At 40.4% G+C, this 27650-nt stretch overlaps 2 protein-coding genes across 14 annotated transcripts in view; one reads left to right on the top strand and one right to left on the bottom strand.

Moving 5' to 3' along the window:
• The window catches only part of HIBCH (3-hydroxyisobutyryl-CoA hydrolase), a 126808-nt gene extending 105816 nt beyond the window's left edge, over positions 1 to 20992 (top strand). Inside the window, exons 12-15 of one of the 2 annotated variants that reach the window (XM_063645644.1) lie at positions 12168 to 12287; positions 16730 to 16763; positions 20380 to 20512; positions 20814 to 20992. In XM_063645644.1, coding sequence (XP_063501714.1) covers positions 12168 to 12287; positions 16730 to 16763; positions 20380 to 20495 — 270 coding nt within the window. In that variant the 3' untranslated portion in view covers positions 20496 to 20512; positions 20814 to 20992. The remainder of the gene's footprint in view (positions 1 to 12167; positions 12288 to 16729; positions 16764 to 20379; positions 20513 to 20813) is intronic. The other variant, XM_063645645.1, reaches the window with a different exon arrangement.
• Positions 20993 to 22101: 1109 nt separating this feature from the next.
• C8H2orf88 (chromosome 8 C2orf88 homolog) overlaps positions 22102 to 27650 on the bottom strand; it is a 120363-nt gene continuing 114814 nt past the window's right edge. For all 12 annotated transcript variants that reach the window (XM_063645658.1, XM_055290028.2, XM_063645659.1 and 9 more), the window contains one exon: positions 22102 to 25897. In XM_063645658.1, coding sequence (XP_063501728.1) covers positions 25446 to 25733 — 288 coding nt within the window. In that variant the 5' untranslated portion in view covers positions 25734 to 25897 and the 3' untranslated portion in view covers positions 22102 to 25445. The remainder of the gene's footprint in view (positions 25898 to 27650) is intronic.

Raw genomic sequence — 27650 nt, 5'->3', positions numbered from 1 at the left:
TCTGCTAGCTTTTGAATGTGTTTGTTCTTGCTTCTCTAGTTCTTTCAATTGTGATGTTAGGGTGTCAGTTTCAGATCTTTCCATCTTTTTCTTGTGGGCATTTAGTTCTATAAATTTCCCTCTACACACTGCTTTAAATGTGTCCCAGAGATTCTGGTATGTTGTGTCTTTGTTCTCACTGGTTTCAAAGAACATCTTTATTTCTGCCTTCGTTTAGTTATGTACCTAGTAGTCATTCAGGAGCAGGTTGTTCAGTTTCCAAGTTGTTGAGCAATTTTGAGTGAGTTTTTTAATCCTAAGTTCTAGAGACTGTTATAATTTCTGTTCTTTTACATTTACTGAGGAGTGCAACTATGTGGTCAATTTTGGAATAACTGTGATGTGCTGAGAAGAATATGTATTCTGTTGATTTGGGGTAGAGAGTTCTGTAGATGTCTATTAGGTCCACTTGGTGCAGAGCTGAGTTCAGTTCCTGGATATCCTTGTTAACTTTCTGTCTCCTTGATCTGCCTAATGTTGACAGTGTGGTGTTAAAGTCTCCCATTCTTACTGTGTGGGAGTCTGAGTCTCTTTGCAGGTCTCTAAGGACTTGCTTTATTAATCTGGGTGCTCCTATATTGGGTGCATATATATTTAGGATAGTTAGCTCTTCTTGTTGAATTGATCCCTTTACCATTATGTAATGGCTTTCTTTGTCTCTTTTGATCTTTGTTGGTTTAAATTCTGTTTTTTCAGAAACTAGGATTGCAACCCCTGCTTTTTTTTTGTTTTCCATTTGCTTGGTAGATCTTCCTCCATCCCTTTATTTTGAGCCTGTGTGTGTCTCTGCACATGAGATGGCTCTCCTGAATACAGCACACTGAAGAGTCTTGACTCTTTATCCAATTTGCTAAGCCCTGACCCCAGAGGTGGAGTCTACAGAGGCAGGCAGGCGTCCTTGATCTGCGTTGGGTTCCCCACCCAGTTCCAGCTTCCCTGCTGATTTGTTTATGTACTCAAGCGTCAGCAATGGCAGAAGCCCCTTCCCCAGCCTCGCTGCCGCTTTGTAGTTTCATCTCAGACTGCTGTGCTGGCAGTGAATGAGGCTCTGTGGGCATGGGACCATCCGAGCCAGGTGCGGGATATAATCTCCTGGTGTGCCGTTTGCTAAGACCATTGGAAAAGCACAGTATGATGGTGGGAGTGTCCCGATTTTCCAGGTACTGTCTGTCATGGTTTCCCCTGGCCTGGAAAGGGAATTCCCTGACCCCTTTTGCTTCTCGGGTGAGGCGATCCCCCACCCTGCTTTGGCTCACACTCTGTGGACTGCACCCACTGTCTGACAAGCCCCAGTGAGATGAACCCGGTACCTCAGTTGGAAATACAGAAATCACCCGTCTTCTGTGTCGCTCACTCTGGGAGCGAAGACTGAAGCTGTTCCTATTCGGCCATCTTCTGTGTTCTCTTTTTAACAATTGAAGGTATATTACGTGAGCTCCTTTAGCTTTCTTCATCTTCCCTTCTTTGATTTTCTCTAACATGTCCCTCACTTCCTTGCCAAGGGCAGTAGCCCTTTCCATGCTCTCATTCTATCCTTTCCTGCCTCCTCTGAGAACTAATTATATTAATTTTCTCCCTCTTTCAGTTTCTTCAATTTTGCCTTCTTGGGTTATTGGCACATTTTCTTCTACCATTATTTTCAGAAAGCTTTTGTAAACAAATCAAAACGCCTTTCCTTGACTCTGTTTTTCTTCACACCTACCATCCCGACTCAGCAATATTTATTGAGTGACTACCACTTATCAGGCATTGTTCTTGGAGCTAAGGAAATAGTGGTGAACAAAAAAGGAGTTACTTAGTAGGGCATGGTGGCATGCATGGTAGTACCATATACTCAGGAGGCTGAGGTGGGAGGATCCCTTGAGCCCTGGAGTTTGAGGCCAGCCTGGGCAACATAGCAAGACCCTGTCTCTTATTTTTTTTATTATACTGTAAGTTCTGGGTTACATGTGCAGAACATGCAGTTATATTACATAGGTATACACGTGCCCTGGTGGTTTGCTGCACCCATCAACCTGTCACGTACATTAGGTATTTCTCCTAATGTTATCCCTCCCCTAATCCCCAACTCCCGACAGGTCCCAGTATGTGATGTTCCCCTTCCTGTGTCCATGTGTTCTCGTTGTTCACCTCCCACTTATGAGTGAGAACATGTGATGTTTGGTTTTCTGATCTTATAATAGTTTGCTGAGAATGATGGTTTCCAGCGTCATCCATGTCCCTGCAAAATACATGAACTTATCCTTTTTTATGGCTGCATAGTATTCCATGGTGTATATGTGCCACATTTTCTTAATCCAGTCTGTCATTGATGGACATTTGGGTTGGTTCCAGGTCTTTGCCATTTTGAATAGTGCCGCAGTAAACATACGTGTGCATGTGTCTTTCTCGTAGAATGATTTATAATCCTTTGGGTATATACCCAGTAATGGGATGGCTGGGTCAAATGGTATTTCTAGTTCTAGATCCTTGAAGAATCACCACACTGTCTTCTACAGTGGTTGAACTAGTTTACAGTCCCACCAACAGTGTAAAAGTGTTCCTATTTTTCTACAACCTCTCCAGGATCTGTTTTTTCCTGACTTTTTAATGATCACCATTCTGACTGGCGTGAGATGGTATCTCATTGTGGTTTTGATTTGCATTTCTGTAATGACCAGTGATGATGAGCATTTTTTCATATTCTTGTTGGCTGCATAAATGTCTTTTTTGAGATACTTCTAATTATTACCTGATGCAGTGTTCTCTTCTTGGGTTTTTTTTTTTCCTCCTTTTTGACTTCTTCAGCCTTTTACATTCTTGAACCTTAGACAAATTCATATGGAAGCAGGAAATTTTCCCTGACACCTTCATGGGTGGTAACTGTAGTGCACAGGTGCTAGGACTAGCCGGCCATTTCTGTGCCAGCAGGGACAGACTCCATTCGCTTGGTCCTGCTACTTTCCACCCCTCATAGGAGGTGGGGAACGCAGGTGAGTGGGTGCAGAAGCTGGAGTGAGGGCTTTTGGGCACTGATGGGAGCAAAACTCTGTGCAGCCCCGCAGCAGTGTCTAGGAGGTGCCTATGACCCCTGATGCCCAGAAAGAGTGTTACAGTCAGTGCTTTTTTAGCTTTGCCGTCTGCTCATGGCTTATGTGTTAGCAGCTCAGTGGAGGGTCAGTGTGCCAGACTTTTGCACCTGCACCTGAGTGAGTTCTTGTCCGACATCCAGGGGGAATGAGGTCTCATGAACATATTGGAGATGTTAAATGCAGGAGATTTTATTGTCGATGAAAGTGGCTCTCAAGGAAGGGGAGCTGAAAAGGGAACGGAGTGGGAAGATAATCTTCCCCTGGAGTCTGACCATCCCTGGCCAGATTCCTCTCCAAAGCAATGCTGTCAAGCCATCCCTCTGAAGTCAAGCTGCCTCTCTCCAGTGTCCAACCGTAGTCTCCATTGTCTTGCTACTTCTCCTCCTGTCTCTGCTGGGTGAGGTTTTTATGGGCACTGGATGGGGGCTGGGGCAGGCCAAGGGTGATTCTGGAAAAGGCAGCATTCGAGCAGGAAAACAGGAATGTGTGTTCTCACTTTGGGCCATGGTTTCACGTTTGAGGGTGGGGCCCTTAACTGGGGGACCCACTCTCTTCCCAGAATTTCTGTGCCTCCTGTCCCTATCCGTATCAGAGCCAGGTTTCCTCATCTGTAAAATTTGTATGCTGCCATGCCCTTTCCCAAATTGTGATTAAACATGTTAAAGTATCCTCATGAAAGCTAAGGGAAATGTGTTAAATAAATATTTCTTCTCGTCCCTGTTTTGCCTGGTTTCAGTGCACCATCATGCACTGCCATATCATGTTTATGAGGTTGGCAGTATTATTATCCCTGTTTTACAAATGAGGATACTATGGTCAGTCATCTAGAAGGTGGTGAAGCCTAGGATTCTAACCCAGCACTCTCTGACGGTACAGTCCAAACCCAAAGACTCTGTGCTAAATTGCCAGCATACTAAGAGTTGTTAGAAACTGTAAGGATTCTTAATTAGAATTTTATGAAATCTCTGAACCAACGGAGCTTTTTAAATAAGGTTTTCTTCCTATTTGTGTGTGTGTGTGTATGAAACAAGCACAGATAAATGGGTCCTGTGCGGCCTTTCTTATAAAATTAATTGATAACCAACTGAGGAAATATAGCAAAAGATAGATTTCTGTGTTTTGAGAAATCGAGGTTACATACGAAGTGCCAAACCAAGAAATGGAAACCATAAGCAGTAAACCATAATGGTAGTGCTGAGGAACAATTGTGTGCTTGCACCTGGCAGCACTGTTAGGGAATTGGAGCTTCATTGACCTTGCAGATGAAGCCAGTAAGTGGTCATGTCACTCCCTTAAACACACTTTTTAGCATTGTCAATGAAGTTCTTCCAGGTTTCCACCTAAGATAATAGATGGTATTGTTCCCTGCTAAAGAAAACTAGTGATTTTGTCAGCAAAATGGACTCAGTGTCTTCTGCTTGCCTACGGAAAGGGTGGGGCCTGTTAGCACAGTATGCAGACTGCCTTGGATGCCCTGCAACCAGAAAGGCCAGTGGAGTACACTGTAATCAGGGGCATTAAATGGGAGAATGTTCATAAAGCACCTAGGGCGAAGAATGAGTTCCCATGAAGAACCAGTTTTATCAATGCCCTTAATCATTTTTCTTTCCTTCTCATCTTTTCTCTTCAGCAGCACCGTGACTGTAGGTAGGACACTGATTTTCCTTGAACTTTTCCTGTACAGTAGTCATCTGTTTAAAGCTCTGGCAACTGCTGTGTAAGATACTGTCCTATCCATTTACTCTGTTCCTTGAATCTGGTTGCCAGAATTAAGGATGCTACAAAGAACACAGAATCTTGAAGTAGGGTATTCTTGAACTCAGGTAAAGTCTAAACCTTTGAAATAGTCATTCAACTATAAACTTGAAAAGTATCTGTTGTGATTATAAAGGAAAGCACAGGCATCACATGTACATAGCATGTAATGACCTCTTGCAGCAGCTGTTGAAGTCACGATCATAGATATGTCTTGGAACTAGTGATAGCACCTTTAATTTCAAAAGGAGTGGCATAGCATTGTAGCCAACAAGTCAGGTCTGTAATTCTTATTTTATTAAATACTTAAGTGGTATAGACAAGTGCTGTACGTAATCTTGAATTGTCTTCTCTCTTTCCAAAGTGAGTAGATTTATTTTTAGTTGAAGACTATAGTTAAGACACTTCTCTGGAGTCACAGAGTAGGAAAGAGCTACTGTGTTTCTACTCCTTCATCTTCTTTACATTGTGAAATAAAATGTCCTCTGTCCATCCAAACCCACAGAATGGACTCAGAGACCTGGACAATAGCAAAAGCGAGACTTTTAATGACAGTCTTGCAAGATTGAGTGTCTGGCGTGCAGGCACACCCAGCATGGTTTTAACAAGCAGTTTATCCCCTAGTGTGCAGGACCCTCCCCTGGTTCCTTATAGGCTGAGTACTGTAGGTCATGTCACCTATTGATTGTTAGGCAGGGCTTTAGGTGTGTTTTTAGGGTTGTCTTGCTGCATTTTGTTGCAGCCCACAATGCACTGCAATCCTAGTTAGCTCAGAGGCTCTTCAAATTTGGCTTATGACCTAAGTTGCTGGGCAGGCTGATAAGAACAAACAAAGTGAGCTATTTTGCGGACTAATAAACTTTTATTTTAGACTCAGATTCTTTGGTTCGGGTGAGAGAAACTAAGTGGTGGAGGAAGTGTGAGGCCAACAAGCAGGCATCAGCTATCCAAACAGGGGCCTAGTATATCCTGTTTTTACTGTGGTTTGCTGACCTAAGCCAATTCAGGGCACTTTGTTTTGGAAATGGACCATGGTATACGTTATTTCCTTGAATTCTCTCCTTTTTTTCTTTCTACTCCTATTTGTCCCATTTCTGCATTTATTTTTGTGTCCTTTAGTTCTTAAATTTATTAGGTACTCCTTTAGGGACTTCTGTTGAGTTAATATAAATGTTAGAATTAAAAGAATTTGTTAGATTTCTCCAACTTCAGTGGCCATGTGGATTCTTGGAGATCTTCTGGAATGCCAAGGTGAATGGAATGGCCAAGAGAACTAAGGCACAAGTCCCAGTCCAGTTGGACGGTTACAGGTTACGGAGGTTTCCTTTCCCATAATACCACCAGACATTAGCCTGGGGTATATGAAGAGCTGAGTAGTTGCCTTTGTTGGACTTACCAGTAATGTTTAGGATGTGGGTACAAGTTGAGAGTTTTCCCACAGGCTTACTGAACTCTGTCCCCTGGCTAGAGAGGCAAGAGGAGTGGTTTATACTCCCTGTGGAGAAAGAAGGGATTGCTCTAGGATTTGACCTTTGCAAGGTGGGAAAGAGCAATAATAAACTTTTGCAAGTCTCATTTCCCCATGCATTCCTGTCCTGGTATAGAGCCAACATGCAATGCATTCCTTTGGGATTGGTATCCTATTTTAGGGGAAACGGAACTACCAGTGCTTGAGGCCGCCCAGCAGAGCATGCGTAACTATTGCTTCTATTAAGAGCTAGTACTGAAAATTTGACCCATTGAACCCAGGCAGTTACATCCCCATATTTTTAATTTTTAAGGTTTGCCTTAAGTTAGTTGTCTTAAGGGTCATTTTCTGGTGGGTTAAAGGAAGTAGTAAGACCAGGAGTTCTAGTAATTCTGGGTGGGCTTGGGGTGGAATTGGTGATTTGCCTAAGAGCTAACCGTCCCACGGAATCCCTTCCTGAGATAATTATTCCTAATGTATACCTCCAGGGTTCCTGGTCTAGAGTAGCTGCGTTGTTTATGGTAATTAATATAGGATTGCATTTTAAATTTTTACAGTTAGGTAGCATGGGGCCCTTATATTTTATTTTTTAAGGGTTGGTTTTCAGAAGAATGACTCAGCTGGCCTTGATATTGTGTGGTCCACCAGACCTGATTCCAGCTAGCACAGGGATTTTTTGAGAGGGCCCAATAACGGTCTGTTTTAGGACATAGATATTTGTCTGCTTGTGACAACTGCCTTTGGTTCCGTAAATTCCCACAAGGTTAAGACTTGGCAGGCATTAAATTTTATAGTTTGGGGAGTGGGGGTGGAGGTTTTAGTTATGTTAACTATTAGTTTGATTAGATATTTCCTACTTTCCACCCCTAGTACTGGGCCCTATCCAATACATAGGTTTCCTTTCACCCCTTGTGTTAAGATTAATCCTAACTGTATCCACCCCCAATGACAGAGCCTGCTTATAGCTTCCTTTTAGGTTTTCCTTAGAGTTAGCTTTAAGGGTTTCTTAGGTGATTTATACACTCCCTATTCACCCTTGTCCCTTTCTTTCAGGGGTTCTTTTACCAGTCTCTACCCGAGTGTAATGTGCTCACCCTGGTTCAGCTATTTGTATGGCTGTTTTAGTGAACAGGAGCACTTGATACGGACTTTCCCAGCTTGGGTGGAGCATGTCTTCTTTCCAGGTTTTAATTAGCACCGAGTTGCCAGCCTGGAAGTGGTGAACTGTGAACTCAAGAGGCAGGGTTCGAGTTAGAAGTTTTTTTAACCTAAGGGATGACAGGGTGGAGGATATGCCCAGTATATAATTTTTTAAAAATTGGTCTTTGATTTTCGTAGTAGAAAGGTTAGTAGTCCTGCCTAAATATGGCCTTAACCCAGGAGGTCTCTTTCCAGTAGTCTGTTTTTTTTTTTTTTTTTTTTTTTTTTTTAAGACAGCATCTCGCTCTGTCGCCCAGGCTGGAGTGCAGTATGTGATCTCAACTCACTGCAACCTCCATCTCCTGGGTTCAAGCTATTCTCCTGCCTCAGCCTCCCAAGTAGCTGGGATTACAGGCATGTGTCACCACACCCAGATGATTTTTGTAGTTTTAGTGGAGACAGGGTTTCAGCATGTTGGCCAGGCTGGTCTTGAACTCTTGACTTCAGGTGATGCACCTGCCTCAGCCTCAGAAAGTGCTGGGATTACAGGCTGGAGTTAGGTTAGGCACTTCCCCAGGGCCCACTGACCCCAGGAGGAACCTGGGGAGGCAAGGGACTGACCAGCTGGCTTCCCAGGGTGCCTTTGGTCGGGCCCTGCTGGGTCTGGCACTGGGCCAAGAGCTGCTGGTTTGAAGAGCTAGCAGCCTGTGGCACCTTTCCTGAGAGGCACTTTCATTAGCAAAAGCATCCCTGGCTGCACCCTCACTTCCTCTTTTTTTGCTTTGAAGACACCATTCCTCTCCCTGGCAGGCCGAGAGCTATACTGTTTGTATTCCACACCACCCCTGCTGGTGACCCAGCAAATGGAAAGGGTCTCTGGGTTGTCCCGCTGTGGGAGGGGACTTAGTGGCTTTTCCTCCTCCTCAGCTGCAGGGATCCTCCCCCAGCTCAGCCAAGCGCTGGGAAACAGAACTTTTATACATCCCACCTCAAAGCGTCTTGGCAGACTTCTCCCCAGCACGAGCCCTCTCTACTTCAGGGATTGCAAACTGGCATCCTCTTTTGCCTGTATTGGGTTTTTAAGTTTTTTGAACTGATAACCAGCATTTAAAAATCCCATTTTAGATAAAAAGAATTCTGGCTTCTGACAAAGCAGACAATTTGGCATCACAGCTGAGCAGCTGTGGCCCCTTAACAGGGTGTGCCCTCTTCAGTTAGCCACAGTCCCCACACAGCCCTGCAGCCCTTCTTCTCATCATTTACTGGCCCTGTAGTCATTTGAGTTTATAACCCTCTGATCTAACTTATGTAGCCCCCCAGACCTTCTGCAGCCTTACTGACAGCTGCCCATGGTGGACTTACAGCCTCTCAGTAAAACAACAACAAAACCTTAATGGTCATTTCATCCATTTACCCTTCCATAATCTGAATCTTTTCTACCGCCTTCTGACAAACAGCCATCCATAGGCAACCCACTACTGCTGATCCTAAACTCTCCTCCACATCTCTTTCTCATTTGCATCGCCCAGTTCCCGGGCTCTGTCCCACCTCAGTGGCCACACTGCACCCTTTCCCTGCACCTCCTTGTTGCTTGAGCCTCTAGAACCTTCCCCTAGCCCTGCCAATCTCTCCACATCCTCTCACCTCCTCTTGTACTCTTTCTTCCTTTTACATTATTTCTTTCCCCAGTCTCACCTTCTGTGTCTCTTTGATCTTTGTCTTTTCCAGTCTCTCTCTTGTTCATTTTCTTCTTTTATCTCTCTCTCTCTGTCATCCCCTATTTCCTTTTTCCCTCAACTCAGTTTCTTCCTCTTTCTCTCTCTGGGCATGAGCTGAGCCTTAACTGTGCCCTGGCTCCCCCGTGTCTGACAGACAGTTCTGACTCTTTCTCTGCGCACCAGCGCGCCTGCACAGTGTCTTACACTGCCTTCCCTGTCTCGGCTGCTTAGTCCAGTGGCTCCCACACACACAGCTGTGCACCGGGCTTTCCCTTGCCTTCAGAGTCAGCAGCTTAACTCTTTTTCTGGCCCTCTACGTTTGCCCTTTCCTCCCCTTTATCTTTCTGATTTCCTTTCTTTTTATCTTTCCCCCTTTCTTCTTACAGAAACCTTCTGAGCTTCCCTTAGTAATTCCTTAATTGGTTTTTCATTCCATCCATTAACCTTCTGCAGTTTCTTAGTAATATCAGGCCAGCTTTTAGTCAGAAAATTAACCTTTAAAATCAAAGGCCTTGCCCTACTAGGTCCTCTGGATTTAATCCTGAATATTTTCTCATTTGATTCCTGAGCCTCTGCAGCAACACAGAGGGAGTCTCCTCTTTTTTTGTTGTTGAATCTCAAATGCTTTTGAGACATTTTATGTCCTAGGAGTGGACTTTTTAATCCTTTTAATTATTAGTTCCCTTAGGTCCTGCATTTGGGCCCGATCTCTTTATTGTTATCCCATCCAGGATCTGCATTTGGGAATTTCTGCTCAGTTGGCAGGACTTCTTGCCCGGGAGGATGCTGTCTTTCCCAAATGGTTATGGCTGCCCTTATAATTATTCCCCTCTCTTCCCCAGTAAACACAATATTCATGATTGACATCATCTCAGCCCAAGTATAAAAATTGGGTCCTAAAAATTGATCTAGCTGCTAAACCGAGGGGCTCTCTGCTAAGCCAAGGTTTGCTCTGCTAAACCGAGGGGATCTTCCAAGAATGGCTTCATTTCCTTTTTAAAATTCCTAACCTCATTACTTGTTAGAGGCACATTCACAAACCCAACTCCTCCCTGTCCCATAGGGACTTCTCTAAGAGAGTACATATTAGATGTCTACTGTTCAGAAGAAATAGGGAAATTCTCAATATCCTTCTTACATTGTTCTAATTCTTTCCTCAAGTTTGGATAAGGATCTAAGGGAGCATTGGGTTTAGCTCCTTCATGATCCCCAGATTCCTCTTTCTCCGACCTTCCTGTTGCCCCCTGATCTCCCTGTCCTCTACCTTGTGAGATGTTTGGGGGACGGGCAAGCGTGTTGGGGTCCCAGGGCTTTTCACTGGGTGAGGGCTCTTTACTGTGCTCTTCCTCTTTAAGGGGGAACATGGGGTTAAATTACTAATCCAACAAAGAACATAACCCACATCCTCTTGTGAGGATGGATTTTATCATTCACATAGAGAATTAAAGCTTGGCACACCCAGTCCTCATCTGAGCCAAACTTAGGCCAAAAGACCGAAGGCTGACAAATGGGCTTTTTGGGCCAGATAAAACAGCAATACTCTTATCATCTTTTGCTTTTCCTTGTTCCTGGTTTGGGGATTATCCATTCAAACCTGCAACATTCTCCCCAACGGACTATCTGGGAGAATGTCAGAGGGGGTCTTTTTAGTTCGCTCTTTCCTTTGTTCTGTAGGCCTAGAATTCCTGTTTCCCATTTTCACTTAGTCTCTGTGTCTGAGGTTTTTGCTGTGTACTCATCCCCCGTTACTGGAGGTTTCTTGCACACTCCAGGTTCTCTGAAAATGCCCCAACACCAAGGCAGTACTCATAGTCCAACTTTCCTACCTTGGATCATGCACGAGGTTGGCTGGTTGCCACGGTGCCTGCTTTTCTCCCTGTGTCACCTCCGCTGTCTCCTGAACAAGTCTCGGGTTTGTGGCTTCTGCAGGAAGCCAAGACATCCAGAGCAGGCCACATAAATCAAGTGGGGTGCGTCTCCCTTCTCGGCTGGAGTCTTAACTGCACACAGGCACAGAGATAGCCGTATGGGCCACCAGGTTGTGAGAAACAATTCACCCGTCCAAACCCGCAGAATGGACTCAGAGACCCGGACAGTAGCGAAAGCGAGACTTTAAATGACGGTCTTGCAAGATTGGGTGTCTGGTGTGCAGGCACACCCGGCACAGTTTTAACAAGCAACTTATCTCCTAGTGCACAGGTCCCTCCCCCGGTTCCTTCTAGGCTGAGTACTACAGGGTCTCAGTTGACCCAGACGTCACCTGTGAGTGTTAGCAGCTTTAGGCGTTTTTTTTTTTAGGGTTGTCTTGCTGCATTTTGTTGCAGCCCACAATGCACTGCAATCCTAGTTAGTTCAGGGGCTCTTCAAGTATTTGACTTATGACCTAAGTAGCTGGGTGGGATGATAAGAACAGACAAAGTGAGCTGTTTTGCAGACTAGTAAACTTTTATCTAGGCTAAACTTCTTTGGTTTGGGTGAGGGCAACTAAGTGGGGGAAAAGGGGACGAAGGGGGAGGCTGACAAGCAGGCATTGGCTATCCAAGCAGTGGCCTAGTATCCTGTTTCTTCTGGAGTTTGCTTACCTATGCCGATTCAAGGCACTTTGTCCCGGAAATGGACCTCTGTATGCGTTATTTCCTTCACTCCATGAGTATGATTGGTTTGTAAGGTGTGTATTGATTTTATTTAAGTGTAATTGCTGTTTGCTTAGCTAGTTGGCATAATTTATGCTAGGCAAACTACAAATATGTATTTATTAGTCACAGCTACAGAATTTATTCCACTTGTGGAATGATGTTTTGTTTTTGTAGCAGATTAGAAAACTTTTATTTGGTGCTTTGGCAGGATTAAGCTAGGGTATAATCTTTTATGAGATTTTGGCATATTTTAATATTATTTACATAGACACTGTGCTCATTTATTATAGACAATAAAGGAACTATTGGACTAACAGTAGTAAATTTTTTCCCCCAAAAGGTAATTAATAAAATGTCTCCAACATCTCTAAAGATCACACTAAAGCAACTCATGGAGGGGTCTTCAAAGACCTTGCAAGAAGTACTAACTATGGAGTATCGGCTAAGTCAAGCCTGTATGGTAAGAATTTAAAAAAAAAAAAAAAAATTATTTTTTAGTTCTGAAAGTAACATATGTTTATTGTAGAACTTGTAAAATACACTAAGTGCAAACAAGAAAATTAAAACCACCTGTAAATTTACTCTACAAAAACACAACGGGCCAGTTAGCTTTAGATGTGTGGAAGTATTGCTATCCAGATTGTTATTAAGCCTTTATAAAATAGCAATTACATTTGTATGTCAGTGTAAAAAGCTCTCTAACCTCATCTTAGAGGAATTCAAAATAGAAATTAATGTCTTTCAGCGATGGTCTCTGTGACCTTGGGCAAGGCATGTAAACTCTGTAAATGTGAATTCCCTCATTGGTAAAATGAAGAGGATTATTTATAAGCATATATATATGTATGTATATATATATATACATATATATATATAGTAAATGCACAAATGGAAGTTATTAGTCTGTTACATGTTTAAAATAATGAGCATTATTAAAGTACCATTGTAAACATAAAGTGGACAGTAATCACATGGAATATTGATTTCATGAAACGTCTCATATTTATATTTATTTATTCTTCCAGATGACAAACTCTTTAAAGGCAGAATCATCCTTTATGTTCAGAGGACCCTTAAGAAGCATCTTATTATTTAGACTAATATATGGACTAAAAGGAATATTTGGCTTAATAGCCAGAAAGGAGACATTCCTAATGACTTTAATGTGATAGTTATTAAGATGTTCAGTGTAGTTCATCTAGTTAGAAATAACTCTGTTAGCCATGTCTTAAAGTCACTCCTTGTGGGATGTAAATGGCAGCTGACGTCTATTTATTATGTGCAGGTACTACGCTAGGCACTTTATATGCATTTGCTCCATTAAATCTTATGGTATCTCTGGAAGGATAGGTACTGTTATTGACTCCATTTTACAGATGAAGAAATTGTGACATAGTGGTGTAACCTGCCTAAGGTTGTGCAGCTATTAAGTGACAGAGATATGGCATATGAAACCAGGCAGTCTTACTCCAGTGCCTGCACTCTTGACCACTCTCCTGTATACCTCACACATTCCATGTTTTTCATTACACTTTTAGTGCACTGCCTAGATTGATTGATTCTTGCCTTCATTCTCTCAGCAAATATGTTAACTATGTCCCAGGCATAGTGTTAGCCTTATATTGTTGAATAAGAAGACACAGTCCTTTATTTTCATGGGTTTAGTCTACTGAGACTATAAAGAACAAGTAAACAAAATTTTGTACTTTGTATGTATTGCTAAACCACAATACATTCCACTACATTCCACGCCATTCCACTCCACTCCACTAGATTGATTGATTCTTGCTTTCGTTCTCTCAGCAAATATGTTAACTGTGTCCCAGGCACTGTGCTCAGTGTTAGCCTTATATTGTTGCTGAATATATTCAACACCTTGTTGAATATATTTCACACCTGGATCACTGCAGGAAATCTATATCTGGTCTCTAAACTGTTCTTGAACCTCTCCAACCCTATCTCCACACAGCAGCAACAATTTCCTTCTTAAAGCAAATTGAACCGAATTTTTTCAATTCGGTTCAATTGAAAACTGTTGTTGAATAAGAAGACACAGTCCTTTATTTTCATGGGTTTAGTCTACTGAGACTATAAAGAACAAGTAAACAAAATTTTGTACTTTGAAAGTATTGCTAAACCGCAATACATCCCACTACATTCCACGCCACTCCACTCCACTCCACTCCATTCCACTCCACTCCACTCCATTCCATCCCTTTCCATTCCACTCCACTCCACTCCATCCCACTCCACTCCACTCCATCCCACTCCACTCCACTCCACTCCATCCCACTCCACTCCACTCCATTCCACTCCACTCCACTCCACTCCATTCCATCCCTTTCCATTCCACTCCACTCCACTCCACTCCATTCCATTCCACTCCACTCCACTCCATTCCACTCCACTCCACTCCACTCCACTCCACTCCATCCCACTCCACTCCACTCCATCCCACTCCACTCCACTCCACTCCATCCCACTCCACTCCACTCCATTCCACTCCACTCCACTCCACTCCATTCCATCCCTTTCCATTCCACTCCACTCCACTCCACTCCATTCCACTCCACTCCACTCCACTCCATTCCACTCCACTCCACTCCACTCCACTCCACTCCATTCCACTCCACTCCACTCCATTCCATCCCTTTCCATTCCACTCCACTCCACTCCACTCCATTCCACTCCACTCCACTCCACTCCATTCCATCCCACTCCACTCCACTCCACTCCACTCCATTCCACTCCATTCCACTCCACTCCACTCCACTCCATTCCACTCCATTCCATTCGTTTGTTTCTTTTGACAGAATTAATTAATCTTGTAAACAAGATTAATACATAAAATATATATTATATGATTATAAATATTAAGGAGAAAAAGGAAGCAGGATATGTGATACAGAGTAACAGGGGGATGAATTGTAGATGGGATGACCAGAGGAGGCCTCATTGAGATGTTCTTTGAGTGAATTCCTGAAAGAAGTGAGGAAGTGAGCCATGCCATTATCTAGAGGAAGAGCATCCCAGGCAGAGGGAACTGTAAGAACAAAGCTGTGAGGCAGGAGCGTGACTGCCTGTGCTAGGGACCACAGAGAGGCTGTGTGGAAGGGGGTGGGGGGCGGAGGTTGTGGTGAGTGAGAGATGAGGCCAGAGGAAACACTGTAGAGAAAGGCTGTGCAGAGCATACAGAGCCTTGAAGGTCTCTCTAAGGACTTTGGCTGAGTAAAATGGGAAGCCACTAGATGATTATGAGGAGAGGAATGCCATGATCTTATACTTTAAAGAATTGATCACTCAGGCTGCTATGTTGAGCACTGAATAGATAAGATCATATATAAAGAAAATGAGAGTCCAGACCTGAGCCCTAAGGAACTCTAACATTTTGAGGTGTGGTAGAGAAAAAGCAGTAGGAAGGAAAAAAAGGATGGAGAGGGAGGAGGACCAGGAGAGTGTGGTGTCACAAAAGAAAGAGAGGAATGTTTCAGGGAGGAGGGTGTAATGGACAATGTTGAACGCTGTCAAAGTGTAGATGAGGTTAGAAGTGTCATTTGACCTTGGCGATGCTGACGTCATGGGTGGTTTTGGCAAGCCATTTTAGAGGAGTGGGGGCAGAAGTTAGAGTATAGTAAGTTGGAGAGGAAAAATGGGATGTGAAGAAGTGGAGAGTATGTGTAGTTGAATACTCTTGAAAGTGAAATAGGATAGAAGCTGGGACTGTGGAATCAAATGAAGTTCCTTTTTTATTTTGTAAGATGGAAGGTACTAGAACATGTTTAAAAATGATTGGGAATGATCCAATAGAGAAAAAAGATTATGTTGATGATACTAATGGTAGTTAATATTTACTGAACACTTAGTGTCAGACACTGTGCTTGGATGTGGATTAAAATAATCCTAGGATGGATGTATAAATTACCTTTTCATGTAAAGAAACTAGGGTTGGAGAAATTACTAGTCCGAGGTCACATAGTTAATATGTAGCTATCAGGATGTGAACCTAGACATTTGAACTCAGCTATATTGCCTACATTGATGATTGTAGGAAAAGTGAATGACCACATCAAGCAAAGTCCGTCCTTGAGAAGGCAAGAGGGGATGTGAATTGGAATGCAAGGGAGGACTGGTCTTTGAAAAAGGGATGGTCCTTTCCTCCACGGCATTGAAAGGGAAGGCGGGTGCAGATGGCCACAGTTGCCTGCAGGTGTTTTAGTGGTGGGAGACAAGACTTCATATCTAAGAGCTTCTCGTATTTTTAAAGAAGTCAGAGGTTAAGTAATTGGCTGAGACTATAATAAGAGTGTGCTCTACGGGTAGAGGTTGAGAAGGCAGAAAACACTTTCAGTCATTTTCTTGGGGAGTCGGGAAGAGATCTTGGATTGTTTGGCAGTTTTCTGTGCCTGTTTGAGATTTTTGATCATGAATTTTAAATGAAACCAGTCACAGTTGTATGATTTTCTGCAGCAAGACTTAGCTGCTGAAGTGCAGGCAGGGGTACGTGGTAGGGTTTAGTTGGTGCCAGGATTTTGCTAGGATTGCAGAAAAGAAAAAAAGGTTTGAGGGAGATGATGGCATTTTGACAGGAAAGTGACCATATTAAAGGACTGGTGAAATTGGGCTGGATGAATAGCAAAGTGAAGCCAGGACAGATGGGGAGAAAGTCATAGGATCAGTAGACCTCAGTAAGATCAATGATTTGTAGCAGTGGAGATACTTGAGCAAATAAGATGAGGAGGTGGTGATCAGAGAGTGGGCTCTCAGAGGTGGTTCAGTCTCTGAATGTCATGGTTCAGGTTGTGGCCATGGGAGTGGAAGGCTGAAGTGAATAGAGGAGAGAGAAGATAACCCAGAATAAGGACACTCAGAAATTATCTCCATTTAATCTCAATTTTCTTTCAGAGAGGTCATGACTTTCATGAAGGCGTTAGAGCTGGTAAGTGGCAAATGGGAACTTACCATTTTGGGGAAATGGGATTTGTGAGCATATGCTGTTAATTAAAGAAGATACAGATTATGCATCCCAACTCCTAAAATCCAAAATGTACCAAAATCTGAAACTTTTTGAGCACCAACATGACACTCAAATGTTCATTGGACCATAAGTATAATGCAAATATTCCAAAATCTGAAAAAAAAAAAAAAAACCAAACCTGAAACACTTCTGATCCCAAGCATTTCAGATAAAGAATACTCAACCCATAGTTGTTTTAGTAGTGAGAATTAAACTTTTATTAAGATTGCAAAATTGTGTATGTTTTTAAAGAATATGTTACTGTGTGGGATATGAAAAGGAAGATCAGTCTTTGAAACTGATAATTGTTTTAAAAATTCACATAACTTGGCCACTGTTCCCTAATTTATATATAAGGTAATCTTGCCCCTATAATCATGGACTGCCTCTGATAAGTGCAGCATTGAGCTTGTAAACTCATCCTGCTGCCATCCTGCTGCTGTGGCCTTTGAAACATGCATTTATTCCCTTACAAAAAGCCCTCAAATCCCCTACCCTTTCTCCCTCTTTTGTGCTGGCCTGGCAAAATTGACCAGTGGTCTAACCCTACTTTCCACCTTCTTTGCCTGTACCTCAGCAGTTAAACATTGCTGGGGAAAAAGACCATATGATGTCATTAGTAACATCTGCAGATTGTCTTATTAATACTTTCCATTTTGCTTATAATCTCCAATGTCAGCGTATTTAGAAAAAGCAAGTGAAGTGCTTGACTGTTTTTTTTTAGCAAACTTGCAACAATTCCTTTTTATGCGTAACTCTTATCCTTATAAAAAGCTGTTATTTATGTTGTATAAAATGAGTTGTTCCCTCTACATATCTAATGTTCCTGTTTTTATTAATTATTTTACTATAGTGCAGACTCTGGATATCCTTTTTTTTTTTTTTTTTTTTTTTGAGACAGTGTCTCGCACTGTCGCCCAGGCTGGAGTGCAGTGGTGCGATTTCGGCTTACTGCAACCTCCACCTCCCAGGTTCAAGTGATTCTCCTTCCTCAGCCTCCTGAGTAGCTGGGACTACCAGCCCATGCCACCATGCCTAGCTGATTTTTGTATTTTTAGTAGAAACAGGGTTTCACCATGTTGGCCAGGCTGGTCTTGAACTCCTGATATATGATCTGGCTGCCTCGGACTCCCAAAGTGCTGTGATTACAGGCGTGAGCCACCGTGCCCAGCCTGGATATACTTTTTTATCTGAATAAAAGGTTATGTTATGTTCTCTGAGCTCTTAAGCTTTGACAAACAATCACTCTTCATAGAGTTCTCTTCATTTCTGACATGATACAATATCAGAAATGAGGACTTGATTGAAATCTTTTTAGTATTCAGCACATGTTCCTGATCAGAGGATATGGCAGTGTGTCTTGTAGAAACTAAGTAGCATAGGCATTTTCCTCAGGAATTCTCTGCAAATTCTTGCTGCATGTGGATTACAGCCTAGACCTCTGATTTTGGAGGACCTGTAAGCATGCAGGGTTATATTGTTAAAGTATTCATTATATGTTATAATAGCCCTTCTTTAAAAAGAAAGATACTGTTTTTAGATAAATACTGTTTTTTGAGGAAAAAATGTTGAAACCAATCAGCATCAAAGTTCTGATTCATAAAGGAAGTGCTTATTATACGACTTTTTTTTGTTTTGTTTTGTTTTTTGAGATGGAGTCTCGCTCTGTCGCCCAGGCTGGAATGCAGTGGCAAAATCTCGGCTCACTGCAAACTCTGCCTCCCGGGTTCACCCCATTGTCCTGCCTCAGCCTCCCGAGTAGCTGGGACTACAAGCGCCCGCCACCATGCCCGGCTAATTTTTTTGTATTTTTAGTAGAGACGGGGTTTCACCGAGTTAGCCAGGATGGTCTCAATCTCCTGACCTCGTAATCCGCCCACCTCAGCCTCCCAAAGTGCTGGGATTATAGGCCTGAGCCACCGCGCCTGGCCTATGCTACTTTTTAATGAAGAGAAAGTATATTGCCGCCTCTTTCAGAAAGCGGCGTCTGTTCTGAGATTGAAAACTGTTGTGTTCTTACATAGTCAAATGTTTGCTGCAGTTTGCTAATAATAAAAACATATTAGCAAGTTAAAGTAAGCAAATTTAACAGTTGTTAAAAATTCTTATTGTTAACATCTAGAACAAATTACTACTTTGTGGTTATAGAAGAAGAAAAAAAGACCATCTTAGTGGAGCTGGATACCCACTCAAACTCCATGTAGTGGCTATCTCAGGAGACTTGCAAAACCTGAGCTGCCTACATGGCACGAACTTATATCTATTCTAGTAAAAAAATTGTTAGCTTGAAATAAAATAACAAATTTGATTAATAGTCTCTTTCCTCTTGTCCTTCAGTGGGATCTCAAGGAGACAGGTAGTATTGACCAGAAGACTTACAGTGAAAGAGATTCTTGTGGAAAAAAATGTGCCAGGGTTGTTCTTTGTTTACACTGTCCATGGAATATAAAACTTTCAAATAGTAGGGATCAGAACATCAGTGTTTAGTATCGCCACTGATCTGATACCAGAATCTCATAGTAGGCAGTTAAATCTTAAAAACAAAACCTCCAGTATCTGCATTTAATTGTGTGTAAAAGCTTCCCTCCACCTACCAAGGCAGTCTTCTTCCTTGGTTCCCATACTGCTTCTTTAACTATTTTAGCCTTTAAATGCTAAATTAGGTTTTTCTAGTTCACTATAGTTTGCACATTTAAGTATTTCCATTCTTCACAAGAATTATGTGCATTTTAAGCATGGTTGAATTTGCTGCCACAACCATAATTTTAAAATTTTGAGATCATTGTAGATTCATGCGGTTACAAGAAATAATATAGAGATCTTGCATGCCTTCCACCTAGTCTCCCAAATGATAACATGTGTATAACTACAGTATACTGGACATTCCTCCCCCCCTTTTTTAGGAGAAGTTACAGATTGCCTCATAATCCTGTGGGGATACTATGTGGCTATGATGAGTGATGACTACACTGAAATAGGAGAACTAGACGGTTTCATGATAACCTGATTTTTTTAAATCCAGAGCTGTCTGAACTGGAGGATTCAGCAGAACAACAGTATCCACATTTAATTATGCATGAAGTCCCCTTTTCTCTACCTTAAGCAATTAATTCCCTCCCAAAATTCAATGTGGAGGAGGTTAGAAGGCACATCTGGTCCCTCTGCCCTCCCCTGCCTTTACTTTAAACCACTGGTTTTACCTGTTTTGTAATATGGAGGTTTCATTGGCAATTTTATTTCAAGAAGAAAAAAAGAATTCTAATGTTTAAACCACTGGATTAATTCAGTAGGCTTTATTAAAGCTAAGACATGAGGCTTAGGAAGTTAGAAAATATCCACCCCAGTCATCAAAAGTATATTGCTGTCCATCCCTGGAGATTTAATTTAAAAGAAAAATAGAACACATATAAAAACTTTGCAGGAAAAAGGTATGATAGAAAAATGTGCCTAGTATAAGAATTTCTGTCAATTCAGTAAGTAAAATCTAGCAGTATTAGAAAAAAATAATGGTATTAACATTTGTATCTTCTCTTGACAGTTTTAATTGATAAAGACCAGAGTCCAAAATGGAAACCAGCAGATCTAAAAGAAGTTACTGAGGAAGATTTGAATAATCACTTTAAGTCTTTGGGAAGCAGTGATTTGAAATTTTGAGGTGACAGGCTTTTAAGGTATATTTTGTAGCATGGGTTGGCAATCTATATAGCATGTGGGCCAAATCCAGCCTGCTGCCTGTTTTTATATACCCTGTAAGCTAAGAATGGTTTCCGCATTTTTAAATGGTTGGGAAAAGAAATCAAAGACAATATTTCATGACGTGAAAATTATCAGAGTTCACAAATAAAGCTTTATTGGAACTAGCTATACCCATCTGTTTATATATTATCTGTGGCTGCTTTGAAATGAGTAGTTGCAATAGAGATGGTTAAAGCCTGCAAAGCCTAATTATTTACTGTCTTGTTTTTTTGTCAGAAAAAGTTTGTCAATCCTTGTTTTAGAAGATGGAAAAATGTGAAGATCTTTAGAGATTCTCGAGTGGTATATCTAATTGAAATGGGATCTTTGTTTGGCTTTTGGTAGTGGCTTGTATGTTGATGAAATAAACTTAGGTATAGAATATAAAAAATAAAGACCTTGAAAATTGTTTTGGATACTGTGTTAATGCCTCATAGAATTTTTGTTTTGGATACTGTGTTAATGCCTCATAGAATTTTTGTTTTGGATACTGTGTTAATGCCTTATAGAATTTTCTCCAATGTGAGTGTGTTTTAAAGTAACTGAGTTACTGTAGCAGAAGAGCTCCTTTTATAAACATTAGAAACCTTGGGCAGAGAGAAAAGATTCTTATTAACGTCCCTCTTCAGTATTAACTCAGACTTGGTCTTCCCTAAAATAATCAGAATACCATCCCATGGTGAAACTGAAAGCATTATTTTCTTGTTATTTGTGGTATTTGTTAATCTGGTAGAATGAGAAATTAGGAAACTCCAATCTCTTAGAGACACTGTTTTTTTTTTTTTATAATTTACATAAGACTTTTGTGTGATAATTATCCTTACAAACAAGGTTCAAGTCAGGAGAAAAAAATTAATTGAAAGCAAGAAGACTTGTTCAAAACATATTCAATAATTGATATTAATGAAATAAGTACTTTTTAAGGTATGAAAGAACTAAAAGGTATTCCAGACTCAGAACCTTAAAGTTCTAGGCAAGAATAATTTTTAAACTAAAGGTAAGTTTATAAATTAACAAAGTAAAGTAAACAAAATTTATGATTTTGTTTGTAATCTTTGTTTATAAACAAAATAAATTTTTTGTAACTTGTTATAGTTTCTCCTTCATCCCATACTTTTTAGAAACTAAGTGAACTTCAGGTTTGTAAGAACAAAAAGCCAACAGAATTGAAAAAGACATTAAAGATCATGTCCTGCGCCCTTCTCATAGATGAGGAAATGGCAGCCCAGAAGGTACTGCTTTATGTTTTCTCAGTTCTTAATCTGTTTTACATGAAGCATTTTTCTTTCAAATAATTTAGTAACAGATCTGGAATAAAGATGCCATGATATTGGATACATTTACATTTATACTCTTAAAGGTCCTAAATTGGACCTGAATGATCCAAGAAATTATTTGTATAAATGGATTTTTGTTCTTTATATTTGTTAACAATGCAAAAAATGTTGTCTTTTATATTGTTAAAAAATTCAAAGTACACACTGTCAGAAAGCATTTGCTTCAGTTAAATAAGAACTCACACTAGTTAATTGCAACTGGACTTTTATTGTGCAGTTACAACAATAAATGTTTTCAGAAAAATATTTGGAAAAAATATACCACTTCATAGCTAAGTCTTACAGAGAAGAGGATTTGCTAATAAAACTTAAGTTTTGAAAATTAAGATGCAGGTAGTGCTTCTGAACTAACCCACAGCTCCAAGGAAGACATGTCCTATTTAGTCATTCAAATACAAGATGAGGGCATTGTGATTAAGCAAACAATATATTTGTTAGAACTTTGTTTTTAAATTACTGTTCCTTGACATTACTTATAAAGAGTCTCTAACTTTTGATTTCTAAAACTATGTAATACAAAAGTATAGTTTCCCCATTTGATAAAAGGCCAATGGTACTGAGTAGGATATATGCGTTATCATGCTACTTCATTCAGTGTGTCTGTTTTTAATACTAATAAGGCAGTTTGACAGAAATTATTTCTTTGGGACTAAGGCGATTATCATTTTTTTCCCCTTCAAAATTGTGCTTTAAGTGCTGATAACCACAGGCAGATTGCAAAGAACTGATAAGGCAACAAAAGTAGAGAATTTTAGGATCAAAGGCATGTAACTGAAAGGTAACAACAGTACATAAGCGACAACTGGGGAAGGCAGCAGTGAAACATATTTGTAGGGTTAAGTGAGTCATTGTAAATAAGGAATTTGCACATTTATTTTCTCTGATAACCTGCTTCCATGTTGCCACCTGGAGGCTCTTTGTTGTGCTGGTAGAAGCCCATTTGCCCTTACTCTGGATGTTCCAAATGTTTCCCTTTCCAGGAGCTAGTCAGTCTTTCAGTCATCTGTTTTATATGTCTCCTGCCTTCTCAGACAGTCCTTCTACTCTCTTTTATTGTTCATGAAAGACCTTCAAATTGAAGTAAAGCCCATATTTCAATATAAGGATATGAAAGAAGGCTAATATCCTGTCAGTGATATTCTCATCCATCTTGTCATGGCCAACCTATACCATGATAACTATCACATGTAATGTAAATTTGTTTATTCATCTCTCTTATTCATTTATTCATCTTTTTTCATTTGTTTATTCATCTTTCTCCCATTTGCTCCTGTTTTATCCACTAGCTCACTGATTATGCAAGCCTTGTAGTTCATATATGTCATGGGTTAACATATAATACAGCATATATTTCAGACACAAGTTTTTCGGAAATATTGTACACAAGATATCGTACTGTATTAAAATGTGATTCAGGGACAAGGGAATGGTGCTTGGTGATAAAACTATACTGCCATAGTTGCTGAGGAAGGGCAGCAACAGAGATCAGACTTCTAGTTGATATGGATCTGGCAGGCATCTCTGTTACACCCCTGGGAAATAGTGGCCCAGGGCACAGAAGGAACCTGAAATTAAAATATTTAGATACAACCAAAACTCACTTGTCTGTCCCTATGTATACTGAAAAATTTAGTGGGGCATGCTGCCTTACGTGGCTTTGTGTTTTCACCATTGTACTTATTTTATATACCTAATTGTACATTTTAAGCAGCAAATGACCCTTGCAGCAAAAATGTCTTGGTGTGAGATGCAAAATGAATGGAAAACAACCACACCTATGCTTTTGTCACTCAACCTAAACTACTCTTCATGACCTGGAAATGTTTTATACTAAATGTTTTATACTTACGGGAAACTTTCTGCCCTTAACCTTATAACTTCAGATCCTTGTATGAATGGGTTTGGTTGTTTTTCTATTACATAAATTGTAGATTGCAAGTACAATGGGACAGTACAAATCCCAGGACTCGGTAGAATTAGAGTTGAATGATGACGTGTCCAAAGGCAACTAAAATATGGCATATTTCAAATAATGTTTTCCTTGCTCATGTAACTTGGAGAATTCACTCTATTTGATTGTGGGTTTCAAAGTATTAGTGTTAAAATTAGAGGTAGATTTTCTGCCTGCTTACAAGACAAATACATATTTGTGTCATTAAAGAGGTCATAAGCCTTTTTTTTAACCTTTATGTTTCAATACCAGTGGTGTATTGTGGATCTAACATAAACAGGCTTAAATAATTTCCATTTAAACTCAATGTCTACCAAATCTTGTTGAAAAGATAATTCTAGAAACTCAAGTCTTAATTTTCCAACAAGTTATGTCTTAATTTCTTCTTCCCCCTCCCAAATTTTCTGTTACCACTGATCTTCAAACAGTACTTAATCCTTTAAAACAAAAAGGTGTGTGTGTATGTGCTGTGACAGTAAAAATGAAAAAATAGCTTCCCTAAAAGGTAGCCAGGCTTATGGAAACAGTATAATAGGTGGCAATAAATGCCCTGTAGGCTTGTGTTACCACTAAAAAATAACAAAAACCCAGAAAACAAGTACTCTCCTCAAAGGACAGTTTTATCTTTTCCGTTTTGCAATACAACTGTAAATCTGCATGCATTATCTGGTCTATTTTAATGGTGACCGCCTCACTAGTCAAGAAAAAACTGGAAATAAATGCCCATATTCCAGCCCTCTGTACCTCTGAGACAGTTAAAGCTTAATACACAATTAAAACTGAAACTTACTACCTTGCAGACTAAGTTTCTGTTATTTTTTAAGATTTACTGGATTGTTCTTTATAAAAGTTACCCATACTTGTTTTCTTATATAGTTATATCACTGGGCTTCTTAATTCAATGCAATAAACACTAATGTCATGGCTTCTATAAACTGTTATCTTTAAGATGGCTTTAGGCACAAAGTCTGAGTCGTCCAATAACAGCTGTAATTAGTTAGGGCCCTGAGGTCCAAAGTGGTAGTTGTACTTCTCATCTACAAAAATAAATATCTTATTAAAGACAGGGTTCATTTGTGTCAAGAAGTAGAGATCCTTGACAAACAAGACTTACTGTTAATCACTATGACTTGAGTGCCATTCCCTTGCCAAGAAATTTTAGAAAAGCCCTTTTCATATCTGGACTTTTTTGGGTATAAATTAACAAAAATTGTTATTTTAAAGGACAACCTTTAAAATAACCATTGGAATTTGGGGCAGTTTTTATTCCTTAGCATTTTCTTTGGTGATGCCATTACTTAAGAAGAAGTGCTGTGACATTCAACTGATTATTGGGTGTCACAGGACCTCTGTTCAGCCTTTCAGATGACTAAAATCTAAGACTAAACAGAGAGAAATTGCTGTTAACATAGAAGTACTTGAAATGCATTTCATCCTAGTTGTTCTTATACTAGTGACATTATCGTAGACACACATTTTTAAATCCAGATAGTTACTTGTACTTTTTCACACCAGTTTTTGCTTTTGTCGCATGTATTCAAACTAGCACCTCCACAGTCAAAGTGTTGTCATCCTACAGCCTCAAGGCCCCTCACTCTCAATGTATGGAATGTCATGGTACTTGATGTTATTGCATGCCCATTGCTGCAAGGCATCACACAAGATATCCTGAGACAGACGGTGTGCATATTCCAAGATCACAATATTGGTCCCTGGAGGTTCCTTCACTTCCTCTTTGACATTAACTGGAGAAGGCATCCTAGGTAGACATCTCTCTTCTGGCATAAAGGGTTCTTCACTCTCATGCTGCTTCTCACCTTCATATATGGTAGGAAATGGGAAAGTTTGCTTTGATTTCATGCAGCCCATGTTATGAAGAGCTGTTTATGGAGGAAGCAGTGGCAAAGACTACTTCAAGGCCATCTTTAGAAAACAGTGAAATTTGTCCATGTGATATTGACCAGTGCTTTCCCTCTCCAGGTCACTTCAGTAATCAGTGTTCCCTTTCACCACTCTTCACGTGTAGTGTTTACCTGTCAAGAGAAAGTAGGTTTCATTTTGAAGTTATAGAATGCAAAATAGTGTATGATTGAGTGGCATGTAAAAATCCTTTCATCACTTTGGCACATGGAAGAAATCCGAGGTAAAAACAAACAGCTTTATCTTACCAGTAGAAGAAAAAGATAATCACTCAATAAAAATGGCAACTTGCAAAATAGGAAAACAGTTTTTTCAAGATCTTGCATATTTTATAAAACTGAAAACAATTCAATTTTTGCTAGCTTAGATTTATCTATACCAAGGGTTGGCAAACCATTGGGCCACATTCCAGCTACCTATTTTTGTACAGCCATGCTCACGTGTTTACATGTGTCCATGGCTGCATTCATACTACAACAGCAGAACTGAATAATTGTGACAGACCATGTGGCCCACAAAGCTTAAAATATTTACTGTCTGACCCTTTACAAAAAATGTTTGCTGAGTCCTGATCTATACTGTCAAGCAAAACAAGCACATCAAAATTTGTTCCTCCCCAAACCTCATGAACCTACAGATCTTGGACTACTGTTTGTTAGAGTCTGGCTTTATACCCTGGTCACATATTTACAACTCAAAGAGTAGTAAACAATGTTTGCTTTACTCTAGTGCCACTTCTAAACAATATAGGTTACATATAGCAAAGCCACCTATTTTTCCTTCTGACTGTTCCCTGTGAAATTGTACAGAAGCTCAGATTAAGGTTAAAGGTTTTTCCTCCTAAATGTCTCATTCCTACCCTTGTTTGATGTTTGGCCAATAAATAGATGACAATGCTTGTGATGTGCCTTCTAAGCCTCCCAAGTGTGTGTTATCACAGAATGAACTTCTCTTAAGGGACTTTTTTAAGGATAACTAAAACAATACAAGACAGCTTCATTTTAAAGAGGACTAAGCTGTAAGAAGCACAGGTAATCTCTATGAATGAGATTAATGGTCCCTGATTGTACCTTGGTTTTGGGACTAAAAACATAGCTCTAAAAATTCATAAAATCTGTTTCTGAAAACACTTTTTTTCCTTTTTTTTTTTTTTTTTTTTTTTTGAGACAGGGTCTTTCTTACTCTTTCTTACTCAGGCTGCAGTAAAGGATGCAATCATGGCTCACTGTAGCCTGGACCTCCTGGGTTCAAGTGATCCTTCCACCTCAGCCTACTGGGTAGCTGGCCTGCAGGCACAAGCCACCACGCCTAGCTAAGTTTTTGTAGAGACAGGGTTTTGCCATTTTGCCCAGGCTAGTCTTGAACTCCTGGGGTCAAGTGATCTGCCCACCTCAGCCTCCCAAAGTGCCTGGATTACTGGCGTGAGCCACTGTGCCTGGCCTGAAACCACTGATCTTAAGGCAAAAGCTTGCGTGAATCTAATTCATTTTTTAATAGTTTGTAATTAAAGATGTCCAGAGGAGGTGATGTTTGCCAGGTCTACCACCATATATTATTCTACAAATTCTACCCGGTTTCTCATAATACTACATCTGTTCCTACCCCTAATAAGAGTGATAGGAGGGTAAGAAAGGAAAGGCAGTCTTCTTTTAATTACCTTTAGTTCCGTATGCCCTGCTTCATGCTGCATACTTCAGAGATGTTAATTTTAAAACGGAAACAAGTTATGTGTGGTGTCTGTCTTGCTTACTAGCCTAAACTGAAGTGAACTGAAGATGGGGACTGTCTTGGTTGTTAATCATCAGCATGTTATGATTTTTCATAGTGTCTATTTTTTACTGTGAGGGATGGTTAAGGGAATTGGAC

This window comes from Symphalangus syndactylus, chromosome 8 (assembly GCF_028878055.3).
Source record: "Symphalangus syndactylus isolate Jambi chromosome 8, NHGRI_mSymSyn1-v2.1_pri, whole genome shotgun sequence".
In the NCBI taxonomy this organism is placed as follows: Eukaryota; Metazoa; Chordata; class Mammalia; order Primates; family Hylobatidae; genus Symphalangus; species Symphalangus syndactylus.
Note: the sequence above shows the minus strand (reverse complement) of the source record. Positions and strands in the feature narration are given on the sequence as shown.